At 38.5% G+C, this 14,193-nt stretch overlaps 1 protein-coding gene across 12 annotated transcripts in view; it reads left to right on the top strand.

The window, feature by feature from the left end:
- The window catches only part of DMD (dystrophin), a 1,926,267-nt gene that overhangs the window by 1,521,327 nt on the left and 390,747 nt on the right, over positions 1-14,193 (top strand). For all 12 annotated transcript variants that reach the window (XM_073357918.1, XM_073357881.1, XM_073357898.1 and 9 more), the window contains one exon: positions 11,403-11,592. In XM_073357918.1, coding sequence (XP_073214019.1) covers positions 11,403-11,592 — 190 coding nt within the window. The remainder of the gene's footprint in view (positions 1-11,402; positions 11,593-14,193) is intronic.

The following is a 14,193-nucleotide window of genomic DNA, read 5'->3' as shown; positions in this document are numbered from 1 at the left end:
TGTGAAATCTCAAGAGTGATACGTTTTGGACTGCAGTAAAAATTGAAATAGTCAAATATATGAGATCAGAGATCAGAATTTAAAGTACTGGAGACTTTGAAGACACTTGAGAAGAGTGTATGATGACGGATTGATGTATAAATTAAAAGTCCTAAATATGTATCATTTACCTAAGAGATGACAAAAGAGGCATGAAAGTAATAATGATAGCATAATATACTTCACACTTATTCATTTGTTTACGTGGTGAAGTTGTTAGTGATAAGGTAGGGTGTGAATTTAAAGCGCAATAGTTATTCTGGAATAGCTTCTCGTGTGAACACTCTTATTCAGAAATAAAAGTGCCTTTTTCCAGTTTAGCTAATCTGTTTGCAAAAACAAAATAATTGGTGGCATACATGTGGGAAGAGTTGTTAAAATTTATCTTAGCAGAACCAACAAGTTCAGGAAAGCATCATACTTAATGGATTCCTTTCATTCTGTGACCCAGATACGGTTACTTAGGTGCCTGTCTGCCTCTTTAGGCACCTAAGTCTACCACTTGGGTACCATGGACATTTTCTAAGCCGCTGCTCTGATGCCTAAATACCCCTGGGTGCCTGATATTCCACCAACTGGCGTTTTCAAAGCAGTCTTAAGAGCTACTGCCATCCCACAGCTAATCAGCTGCTCAGAGTCCTAGTGTGTGCCAACGTCCTGGAGGCATTGAAGCAGGATTTTTAAACTAGGCAGGAGAATCTCAACAACGGGACCCACGCCTGTAGGCATCTTGGGAGCAAACTTAAGACTAACACCTTTCAGACCCTGAAGCAGGTGGGCTGCATGCAGGTCACCAATAGGGTGAGGGCAGCACAACAGCTGCAAAAAAGATGCTCTGGGCACAGGGTAGTATAGGGTAAGTGTGAGAGAGGTGTTGAGCATGAGCAGGACAAAGAGAAAATTTTGGCTGCTAGGGTATTGTCTACCTTAACAGCTAACCTAGCTTAGGGGCCTAACTTCAGGAGAGAGTTCTTTGCTGAGGACCCTAGTTCAGGGCTGGAAATTCCATTAGGCAGCAGGGCACCTAGGGGTTAGGTTTACAATGCTTAATGGAGTAACATCTAAATGCCTTTACGGATCTGGGCTGAATCTCCTAGTTCAGATATCATCTAACTCCTCCAGCTCTTGAGTGAATCACTGAAACATATTCAGCCACAGATTAAATGGTTCCAGAAAGGATCAGTGCCCCCCTCAACATTAGTTCCACAAGGGATGTCTAGACGCACTGTAGCTATCACAGAAGAAATCTGCAAAACTACCATCAGTCATCTATCAACCTTTTCATATATCACTACAGACTTTACATTTTAACCTTCAGCAGAATCATCCTGTGGCAAGAAGGTTCTCCAAGTAGTGATCCTAACATAAATTCATATTACTAATGTGAAGGATTTTAAGTCAGGATTCAGAATGGGAAGTGTATTATCTGATTATTTTCCTTTCTGGAATTGACCTATCCTTCATCCCTTGAAATGAATTATTTCAGTATTTCTATGATGGCCCCTTAACAGGTCAAAGTGTATCACTGGAATTAACTGTTCCAATTCCGTTTTGGAGTTACTCAGCTATCATGATGACAGAAGGGATGTGGCCAAAGCCCCTAGCCTTTTGTGGACATTATTTACTGGAAGGGAGGCACAGACCAGAAGGTCTTGAATTCAGAGAGTGATTAGCCCCAGAAAATGAGTTCGGGTAACTTTAAATTGTGCTGAATAGGAATACCAAAAGAGAGAAAATGCATTTAAATAGAAGAGCTCACAAAGTGTAGAATTAAAGCCTCTACAAGTTACTGAGCCAGCCAGCATCCAATATATTTTATCTTTCAACCCAATGTGGTAACATTAGACCACCACAGCACACAGATGGAAGTGTGATTTAGCAGACCGTAGAACACTCTGATTTTCCCCATTAGATCACACTTAACGAAACACCTGTGCTAAATAAATTTATGACAGTTCACTGGGATATGCTCCGTGTTGTTGTTTTTTATTTATTTTTTTACTTTCTGCAGTGCTCATTTATTCTTATGAAAATAATGAAGAATACTTATTGTGACAGGGTCAGGTCAGATGGCTACAGGAAAGTGGTTCTGCTGGGATCCTGGAAGTGGGCAGGCAGAAGCCTGTCCACTGATAAAGGACCTCTCCCAGCCTAAGGGAAGGATCCACAAGGCCCAAGATCTCAATTAATTACGGGAGACAACTAAAGATATATCAGGGGCAGGAGTCACAGGGCTAAACGAAGGGAACCTGATGGGGACACCGAGCAGAGAACCCCAGACAGCACCCACTGCTTCTCGAAGGTGTCAGGGGAATCAATGGATGTCGCTCAGAGGAACTCTGCCCGGATGCGTAAGTGGACGGAGGATCAGAAATAGGCCATGCAGTTGCAGTGGGTTATATGGTTTTTGTAGTGTACATTGGAATAATACTTCCTTATTTACTTTCTCCAACCACTCATGATTTTATAGACCTCAATCATATCCCCCCACCCCTCTTAGTTGTAAGGAGCATAAGTATTATAATTGCCATTTTGCAGATGGGTAAATAGGGCAAAAAAGTTTAAATGATTTGCTCAACATCATGTAGTCAACAGTAGAGTTGGGAAGATAAATCAATATCCCTGACTTCTAGGCCTTTCCCACATACCTTTATATATATATATTAGTAGGGCTCCGTGTCTGTCATGGAGCTGTAGAAGTCACGGATTCCATGATTTTCCTTGACTTCTGCAGTGGCCAGTATGGCTGACCCCAGGCCAGCCCAAGCAGTTGGCTCAAGGGACCGGCTCCAGAGCCAGTCGCACTGTGACTAAATCGTAGCCTTATGTATTAGTAGATACATACTACTAACTGTGGTATGTAACCTATCATTTAAATCAGCTTCTGTACCAGATGACTGGAGGATAGCTAATGTGACGCCAACTTTTTAAAAAAGCTCCAGAGGTGATCCCAGCAATTACAGGCTGGTAAGCCGAACTTCAGCACCAGGCAAATTGGTTGAAACTGTAATAAAGAACAGAATTCTCAGACACGTAGATGAACATGATTTGTTGGGGAAGAGTCAACATGTTTTTTATAAAGGGAAATCATACATCATTAATCTATTAGAATTTATTGGGGCACCAAGCATGTGGACAAGGGTGATCCAGTGGATATACTGTACTTAGATTTTCAGAGAGCCCTTGGCAAGGTTCATTGCCAAAGGCTCTTAAGCAAAGTAAGCTGTCATGGGATAAGAGGGAAGGTCCTCTCTTGGATCAGTAACTAGTTAAAAGATAGGAAACAAAGAGTAGGAATGGTGAGTTTTCAGAATGAAGAGAGGTAAATACTCACATCCCTCAGTGGTCCCCTGTAGTGGAACCAGTACTATTCAGCATATTCATAAATGATGTGTAAACAAGGGGTAAACAGTGAGGTGGCAAAATTTGCAGATGATTCAAAACTACTCAAGATAGTTAAGTCCAAAGGAGACTGTGAAGAGTTACAAAGGGATGTGACAAAACTGGGTGATTTGACTACAAAATGGCAAATGAAATTCAATGTTGATACAGCAAAGCAATGCACATTGGAAAACAATCCCAACTATGCATATAAAATGATGGGGTCTAAATGTGCCACTACCACTCAAGAAAGAGATCTTGGAGTCATTGTGGATAGTTCTCTGAAAACATCCACTCAGCGCAGCAGCAGTCAAAAAAGCTGACAATGTTGAGAATCATTAGGAAAGGGATAGATAATAGGACAGAAAATATATTGCCTCTATATAAATCCATGGTATGCCCACGTCTTGAATACTGTATACAGATCTAGTCACTCCATCACAAAAAAGATATAATGGAATTGGAAAAGGTACAGAAAAGGGCAACAAAAATGATTAGGGGTATGGAACAGCTTTCATATAAGGAGAGATTAATAAGACTGGGACTTTTCAGCTTGGAAAGGAGACAACTGAGGGGGAATATGCTAGAGGTCTATAAAATCATGACTAGTGTGAGAAAGTAAATAAGAAAGTGTTATAACTCCTCTTCATAACATAAGAACTAGGGGTCACCAAATGAAATTCATAGTTAGCATGTTTAAAACAAACAAAAGGAAGTATTTTGGACACAGTGTAGTCGACCTGTGGAATTTGTTGCCATAGGATGTTGTGAAGGCCAAGACTGTAACAGAGTTTAAAAAAGAACTAGGTAAGTTTGTGGAGGATAGGTCCATCAATGGCTATTAGCCAGGATAGTCAGGAATGGTATCTCTAGCCTCTGTTTGCCAGAAGCTGGGAATGGGCGATGGGGGCGATCTTTTCTATTCATTCCTTCTGAAGTCTGTGGCGTTAGCTTCTGTCAGAAGACAGGATACTAGGCTAGGTGGACCATTAGTCTGACCCAGTATGGCTGTTTTTATGTACTTTGTGTTGTATGAAGTTTAGTATTGTTGAATGAAGGTGACTCAAGAATATTTTTAAGAGTTGCATGGTATTTTTAAGATTTCTCCTCTTCTGGGTTCTGATGGAGTATGCCACAGAAACATGATCCTTTGTTTCAGCCTTTGTGTTTAGCACATTTGAAAGAATGAAAAAACTATTTAAATAAAGTTGGAATGGAAGTGCTTACTTCTGTTACTGGATTCTGTTAATATAAGTGAAACACATTCATCTATTTTATTCTATATACACAGAGCAGGAATTCCTGAAACCACTCTAAAAATGCTATTAACTATTATGTAGAAAACATTTTATTGAATAAACCACATTAAGGAAACAATAAAGAAATATGAGTAAAACTGTAATTATCTGGATCCCCTTTTGGTAGGAAAGGGATAGTAAAGCATTTGATAATTGCATCTTCAGATCAAATTAGTTTCTATGTAAATCTGAGGAACATCCAAATTTCAGATAACCAGTGATTTGGATAATTGGGGTTCACTAGCATTAAATTTGAAACATAAACACTTCCCTAATACTTTTATAAAATAAAATAAGGCTTTTAACTTTCATATGTTTCACCTAGGGCTTTGGCAATCAAATTTCAAAACGTTAATCTTAGATTTTAGGTTGAGCAGGCCCTTAAAACTTCAAAAGCAGATGTGGGGATTTGCTTTCTGGAAGGATTGAAGATGATTCTTGGGGTGGAAACTCTACCTCTTCTCCTACCAGTTTGCCATGTTTGCAGAAGTGCCATCATCATGTCAAGTTAGACAGTAAAGAATTAGGGGCATCTTAACAGAATGTCATGTTTTCATTTCTTTGGTTTGTTTTTTACCTTTAGCAATTCAAAATAGTGTGTGTGGAGGAAGTGGGTGGGTTGTAGTATTTAGATTGCCCAGTCTTCTTCTATGAAAATAAATGTTCCCTCCCTCACCCATCATCCTTTGTTATAATTTGTACTTGATATAAAATCAAACTTATATTTAGATGATACAAACCCAGGAAACCCTGTCTTAAATTTTTTATGTAATGCCACTAAACTCCTCATCCAGAGTATGTATTTCCCTCTCTCCTATAATTTTCTTGTGGTTTTCATTATTATATCCTAAATGTGACATCCGAATTGCTTTATTCATCATCTTAGAGGCCTTCCTTTCCACATTTCAATCTTATTATTTTGCAAATACATCACCGTTTAAAGAACCAATTATATTAAAATATATGGATGTACTGCAGAGATTTCAGAAAGCAGCATGGAATATGCCTATTCCAGTTTCAAATTCCAATTTTTGTGAGATTATTGTTAAATGATAAAGGTTGTGACTTTGTTTTGAAGAGTAAGTCATTCTCCCCCTCCCCCCTGATTCATGTAAAGTCTGTGTATGACTGATTTAAGAATTCAATGCAAGCACCTAAAAAGTTAACACTTTTTAAACACATCAGCAATCTAAAGATCTAATTTTTTTTTAAATAAAAAGAGAGAGAGAGAATAAGAGAGAACCTATTTCAAATAAGTATCCCATTTCCAATAATCTTTTTGGGTGTTATTTCTTCCATAGTTGAGAGGGTGACCTGTCACGATTACTATATATAGAGAGAGTAAGTAAAATGTTAAATGCGCCAATATTTAGAAGGCAAAAATACTAGCGGTTTTGTAGTTAACAGTATGCTCTGTGGAAAACCATGTGGTTTTGCACGCTCAAAGAATTATGCTCCCTAAGATTTCTGAGAGTCATAGCAGAACAGTGTCAGAATATTCTTTATAGCTAACATGTATCTCACTGTAAGCCCAGTACAATTAAAGAAGGTATTGTTTCTTGTAGTGTAGACGCTTCCATTAAACATAAATTCCGGTCTTCAGCAATATGTCTACATCTGGTCTATTTTTCCCTTGACCTGAGCTCATGTTCATAAATGTTCTAGATTAAAAATTACCTATTTAGTAACATCGGTGGGTCAGTTTTAGTTTTTGATCCTACTTTTCAGTCTGCAATGCAGAAAATAACAAACTCCTTTTCTTTTACACCTTGGTATGCTATTTGCAGCATGCAGCTATATTTATTAGATCTGCTGTGGTTCACATTAATTCTACTTAGAATCATGCCTGTGTCCCAGGTTTCAGAGGAAATTCAGGTTGTTAGGGAATTGATCCACATTATAAAGCAAGGTTCTGATCTTGCAAAGATTTAACCATGGGCTTAGTTTTTGTAGGATTGGGCCCTAACTGTGGTCCACTAGTGAAGCATAATTTACAGAAGAATCCTGCTCTGTAGAACTGGATAACCCACATGGTCTTTTTCCATCTTCGGTGAATAAGGCAATACACAGATGCAAGACATCTGCTATAACACAAAGCTGAGTCAAGTGATGTCACAAGAAAGTTGTCTTGCCACTGTTATGCCCTCTCACACTGTCATCCAAACAAACCAGGGTTCAATAATGGCAAATGAGTAGAGAACGACCCTGTAGACTGTATGCTCCAGCTCACACCAGTTGAGCACTTACCACCCAGTGTATATCAGACCTGGACTATATGATGTTGTCTTAATTGATTCCACACTGGAGTTGGCAGCTCTAGAGATGTGATACTCAAGTGGGGCTACACTTTTGGCCCCAATACCTGTGACTGTGGCAAAGAGCCTCAAAATATAAAAAGAAAAGGAGTACTTGTGGCACCTTAGAGACTAACAAATTTATTTGAGCATAAGCTTTCGTGAGCTACAGCTCACTTCATCGGATGCATTCAGTGGAAAATGCAGTGGGGAGATTTATATACACAGAGAACATGAAACAATGGGTGTTACCATACACACTGTAACGAGAGATCACTTAAGGTGAGCTATTACCAGCAGGGGGAAGGGGGAGAACCTTTTGTAGTGATAATAGAGGCTGTCCGGTTTGGCCAATGTACATGGCAGAGGGGCATTGCTGGCACATGATGGCATATATCACATTAGTAGATGTGCAGGTGAATGAGTCCCTGATGGTGTGGCTCATGTGGTTTGGTCCTCTGATGGTGTCGCTAGAGTGGATATGGGGACAGAGTAGGCAATGAGGTTTGTTACAGGGATTGGTTCCTGGATTAGTGTTTCTGTTGTGTGGTGTGTAGTTGCTGGTGAGTATTTGCTTCAGGTTGGGGGGCTGTCTGTAAGTGAGGACTGACCTGTCTCCTAAAGTCTATGAGAGTGAGGGATCGTTTTCCAGGATAGGTTGCAGATGCTGGAGAGGTTTTAGCTGGGGGCTAAGTGGCATCCTGTTAGTTTCCTTGTTGGGCCTGTCCTATAGTAGGCGACTTCTGGGTACCCATCTCGCTCTGTCAAGCTGTTTCCTCACTTCCCCAGGTGGGTATTGTAGTTTTGAGAATGCTTGATAAAGATCTTGTAAGAGTTTTCTCTGTCTGAGGGATCGGAGCAAATTTGGTTGTATCTTAAGGGCTGTAGACAACGGATTGTGTGATATGTCCTGGATGGAAGCTGGAGGCATGTAGGTAAGTATAGCGGTCAGTAGGTTTCCGGTATAGGGTGGTGTTTATGTGACCATCACTTATTTGCACTGTAGTGTCCAGGAAGTGGGCTGGTCCAGGCTGAGGTTGACGGTGGGGTGGAAATTATTGAAATCCAGGTGGAATTCTTCAAGGGCCTCCTTCCCGTGGGTCCATATGATTAAGATGTCATCAGTGTAGCGCAAGTATAGGAGGGGCAGTAGGGGATGAGAGCTGAGGAAGCGTTGTCCTTAGTCAGACATAAAAATGATGGCATACTGTGGGGCCATGTGGGTACCCATAGCAGTGCTACTGACTTGAAGGTATAAGTTGTCCCCAAATCTGAAATGTTTGTGAGTGAGGATAAAGTCACAAAGCTCAGCCACCAGGTGTACCATGGCCTCATCAAGGATACTGTTCCTGACAGCTTGTAGTCCATCCTCGTGTGGAATATTGGTGCAAAGAGCTTCTACATCCATGGTGGCCAGGATGGTGTTTTCAGGAAGATCAGTGATACGTTGTAGTTTCCTCAGGAAGTCGGTGGTTCTTGAAGATAGCTAGGAGTGCTGGTAGCGTAGGGTCTGAGGAGAGAGTCCAAATAGCCAGATAATCCTGCTGTAAGAGTGCCAATGCCTGAAATGATGGGGCATCCAGGGTTTCCAGGTTTATGGATCTTGGGTAGCAGATAGAATACCCCTGGTTGGGGCTCTAGGGGTGTGTCCATGCAGATTTGTTCCTGTGCTATAGCAGGGAGTTTCTTGAGTAGATGGTGTAGTTTCTTTTGGTACTCCTCAGTGGGATCGGAGGATAGTGGCCTGGAGAATGTGGTGTTGGAGAGTTGCCTGGCAGCCTCCTGTTCATAATCCGACCTGTTCATTATGTTCTTTCCCTCTCTTGGTATTGACACCTCCTCATCAATGGTTGGGAGTGGACTACATCCACCCTGATTGAATTGGCCCTATCAACAGTGTTTCTCCACTTGTAAGGTAACTCCCTTCTCTTCATGTATAATAATGCCTGCATCTGTAATTTTCACTCCATGCATCTGAAGAAGTGGGTTTTTTACCCATGAAAGCTTATGCCCAAATAAATCTGTTAGTCCTTAAGCTGCCAACAGACTCTTCGTTGTTTTTATCATTATATGGACACTTAGAGCCACTTTTTGATGCTACTCATACCAGTGTAAAATTGGAATAATTCTATTGATTTAAAGAGAGTAACTCCAGATTTGCACATATGTAACTGACATCAGAATACAGTCCTTTATCTCTTGAAGAAATAATAAATGAATGAATGAATAGCCTAAGACAAGGGATTTAACATTTTTTCTCTCTTTCCGTATTACAAAAATGGGTTCAATAATTATACTCACCTTTGTCACAAGGTGGTTGAGAGACACAAGTAATGTTTTAAAATGTGAAACATGGATTGTGGATTTTAGCTCTGAATTAATAAATTGTCGTCATTTGACTGAATTGAATTCGCTGCTCTTACACTTCTGAGCTATGACTGGCTGCTTTAAATCCCTCTGTTTCCTGGCTGTATTCATAGTTTGGAAGAATCCTTGATGAAAAAACATGGTAAATGGGTAAAGCACCTTAAAACTATTTTTCAGCCTAATTCTTGTTTTTTCTGGTTCAGCAACAGCTAAGTATTAGGTTGTGCCTTTCGTTCTTTAGGAATCTAACCTTTTGGTGACAATAAACAAGATTTAATATTGGCTCTAGCACACAGAAATTTCATGATTTCAGTGTGAATTGGTGGGAAATTTACAATGTTGGAAAATATTTCTGGGATAATCTGTTGTGCAACTTTCTTTCAGACTACCTAGAAAACTGCATCACTCTTGGACTTCCAACCCAAACATAAATGCTCATCAGTAGAAAGTTGTGTAAATTCAGGTCACATAGCTGTTCGTTAGCCAGGAAAAGTAGGCTATGCTGAAACATCATGCACAAATATGAAACTAGCTATTGGTTGAAGACTGAACATACGATTGAGCAGTGCAACTCTGGAAATACCTCCCACAATCAGATGCATATGGTGATATGTTTACTGCAGATAGGGGAAGATACATATAGAATTTTGCTGCTTTGCTGTCACACACAGATCTATCGACAGTAGGAGGCAATTGTTTGAGAGTCTCCTCAGTGGTAGGATTCTGATGTATAAGAGATCTAGTCTTAACTTCCTTTGCCAATCAGTATATGGAGCTAGTGTTCAGTTATCACACCTTAAACTATATTTATGAGATGATAAATGTTTAGACTCAACCCTTTTATTATGAATGGTTGATACTTTCTGAACCTATTCCATGCATTCCAAGCTAATGCAGTGAAGACAAAAGAGGAGGCTTCTATCCTATGTTAGCAATAACTACACTGCTGAAGAATGTGTGCTCAGCAAAAACATCTCCCATGATGAATAAACAACTCATGCATGAGCAGTGCTGCCATCAGATCTTCAGGAGTTGTTTATTGCTGAGTATGCACTTCCCATGATAAAGTTACTGTCCAAATAAATTATAGTTTTGCTTAATAATTGACAGTCACATATTAATAAGTGATGTGTCACATGCAGGTGTTTGAATTTTTAATCAATTTTGAGCCTAATTTAATAATCAAAAACTGTGCGTGCAAATAGGACATAAATTTTCTACTAGTTCTGGTGGATCAGACCAAATTTACCATATACCTAAGGGGTTTTTATTACAGGAACACTTGGTCCTTGAATATTCTTCTTTACCAAATTGTTATAATTTAGGTTTTTGCCAAAGGCAGAGAAATATTCTTGAGATTTCAAAGGTGATATTTTATTAAAAAGCTGATATAGATCTTTTTATGGTTGTTTCATTGTATAATTTGTGTAAGACCTTTCTATATGGTAGAGCAGCTTCATGACCCTTTGAACATCTTCTGCATTGTTAGGACACAAGGTGATGAATACAGCTCCCAAAGCTTGCAACTTAGAGGAATTATTAATTGCAGTAAACTATCCTTGCCACTCAGTGACCAAAAACTACTTTGTGATTTCCAAAAATTAAACAAGCTTGCAGGCAGCAGCAGGCTTATGAGTGATAAGTGAAAAAGCTTTGATCATATTTGAAAGGAATTAACCTTGATTTGTTTGAGTTCCAAAATTTCAGGTATAGTACATGGTGTTCTTTACCAAAGTAATGTCATTTCCTCTAGATTGCAGTTGAAAAATGTCATTGTGTACCTCCTCCCACCATCCAAAAAGACAGAGATGAACATTAGCTTGGGGGATGGAAGGGCATACAGTATATAGTGCATCATTCTTATGTACATTTTCTTTCATTATAGTAGCTTATCTACAAATTCTCTTCTCTTGATTAGTACAGTAAAAACCTGCTGTGGGTTTGTGGGTTTGTTTGTTTTTAAAAAATCTACACTTGTTCTGATTTCTGTGAGTACTGCATTTGACTGTTTGTGCTTGCACAGGGTTAGTGAGCGAGAAGCTGAACTGGAAGCAGCTCTAAGGCTGCTGCAACAGTTCTACCTGGATCTGGAAAAGTTCCTTGCCTGGCTTACAGAAGCAGAGACAACTGCCAATGTCCTGCAGGATGCTACACACAAGGAAAGGATACTAGAGGACACGAAAGAGGTTCGGGAGCTCATGAAACAGTGGCAGGTAAGTCAAGTGTTTTAGCTACATAGACCTGCATGAATGCAAGATAATGATTTCTTTGTGCTTGTGCATGCTGTTTAGCTTATTTTAAACTGAAATGAAATTGAAAATAATACTGATTGTGGTACCAATGTTTAATTGTTGCTTTGGGGAATTCCTTTAAAAATTGGGTGACACACATTCTGATTCTGTTTAACATCCTGATCTTTCAGTGACTGAGTCATTTAGACATGGAATGAGATACTGTGTGTTTTGAAGCACAACTTAAAACAAACAGAAATAAACTTTGCTGAAACAGATATTTAGATTTTATATTGCAGAAAAATTAATTATGGTGCTGATGCAGAGTCTTAAAGTAAGAGTTATTGACATATATGAGTGTTTGTTATGCATTTCTGATATTTATAGCAATCCTGTATATTGTGTCTAGTTTATTCTCTGTTGTTTAACTGAATTAGTTTTGCTCCATTACTTTCAAATACTTCAAAAATATTAATCTTGCATTTGGTTGATTTTTGTTAACGTGTTCAGTTGGAATAAAAGAAGATGGCCTGTCATAGTTAATGATCATACAATTTTCAGACAATTATTTTCCCTGGATAAAAAAAAATGCTTTCTCTACCTTTAATGTTAAGAAAGAGAAGGTGGCATGTTTTCTTGGTTTTTTTTAAGAGAGTCTTCATAAGAAAAGATTCATCATTAGAGATGAAAAACTATGGCTGAGGCACTTATATTTACATTGTGCTCCCTTAATAGGGATGTGTGTTCACAGATTTGTTAAATTATTGTGGTGTATATAAGGCAGAGCTGTATGGTAAAATGTACTTACAGTGCTTTAGCTTCACCTTGGTAATAAATTCACCCACATCCAAATCTGGAAACTCCAGAGTCTGGAGACGATAATAGTTAATTTGTTTGTACATTAATTTAAATGTGAATTAATTGAAAATTACAGAGATTGTGTTCCATAAATAACATTAGGTTAGAGATAGCGTTGCCTTTTTTCTCAAATGCACTTTATACTATTTATTCTACTATAACTCGTTTTTCCATTGTAATGCTAATGCATTATTAATTAACTCCATTACACTGTACTTTAAAAGTCAGAAATGTTGCATTCCTTAGAAATCAAATCTTTTTTGCTTGAAAAGTTGATTATGGTTATCCAATGTTTTTATTTAAAAAATACTCAAAATTTTCACTCCTCTATGTCTGACTTTAGTTGGTATGATCCTTGAGAAGTAGTTATGAATGGGAGATCCTGCTGTACTGAATTAGACCATTTATATCCCGTACAGTCCATCTCTTTTCACTCTCAAGTATCTTATTTTTTGATTGCTACTGGAATTAAAAAATATTCCAAGTTCTCCTTTTACACTTCTAGGTTGTGTGCGATATTAGCAATAATTTAAGTTGGCGTGGTAACTTTTGTATGTCACATAAAAATGGCTCATCCGCTAAAACAGAGTTCCTTGCAAACTGAAGTCTAGTATTTGATTCTTAAATATAGTTGAAGTTAGAAATAGAGTTATATTTGGTCAGAAATACCATGTTTGCAGCCTGCAATGCTTTTTAAAATTACTGTGGAGGGAGTCATCCTTGGATGAAGAAAGCAGAGCACATACAATAAAATATGAGAAAGAAACATTTAACATTATATTCGGCTCAACTTTAGACCCACTGAGTAAATGAAATAAGAAATAACTGTATTGTAAGTTAAAATATTTTTTTTTAAACCTTGGGAGTTGTCTTTTAAAGGAATTGTTGCACTGGCATAAGTCTGAATTTTCATCAAGGCTTTTGCTATGTTTTTAAAAAATGTCTTCTCAATATATGAAGGGCAAAATGTGTAGCAGTATCTCTGTTTGCTTCCTTTTCAAGATGCAAACACCATTCTGTTCACTGTTTGATCTTGGCTGTGCAGCAAGAGCAGTGATTCTTACATATTAAAAAGAAACATTAGTATGCAAAGGCACAGCAGCAGCTGTTTTATTGTCACTTACTCCCAGCTGATTCATATATATCTGTCCACCCATGGAGCAGTAATTTTTGACTTTCAGTGAAGGCTGATGGGTAGAAGGGGGGAAAATATCTTCATGAAATATCTTTTTGTTTCTCTAGCTCTCTGTCAATCTCTCTCTCTAGAGCATGATACTTTTGGCTAGGCTAGACTATTTGCCTATCACTGTTTATCAGCCACTTCATAGCATGTTTAATCCTCCAGAAAAACCTCATAATTCATGAGTGCTGCAAGCACAAGTGGATTAGGAAATGTCTTTCTCTTGAATGGAATTAATGTGGTTGATGTCACTATGAAATTTGTTGGAATTTTTTTCCTCCTCATGTAAGGAACGGTATAGGGTGGGAAAGTGCCTGTTCTTTCCCATACTGAAATCCAGGACATTTTTATTGAGGTAAATGAAGTCCTGCTGGGTGCTTTAAGGGAAAAAACTCTTTTTGATAAAGGTGATTAGCATGATTCTGTATTACATGAAATCATAATTGTTATAAGAGCGGCCTATAATTAATTTAAAAGTAGTGCAGCACTGCAAACCAGATGACAGGGACTGAGTTTCACTAACTTTTAAGTTCAGGGCTGTGTTT

This window comes from Lepidochelys kempii, chromosome 1, assembly GCF_965140265.1.
Source record: "Lepidochelys kempii isolate rLepKem1 chromosome 1, rLepKem1.hap2, whole genome shotgun sequence".
Lineage (NCBI taxonomy): Eukaryota > Metazoa > Chordata > Testudines > Cheloniidae > Lepidochelys > Lepidochelys kempii.
Note: the sequence above shows the minus strand (reverse complement) of the source record. Positions and strands in the feature narration are given on the sequence as shown.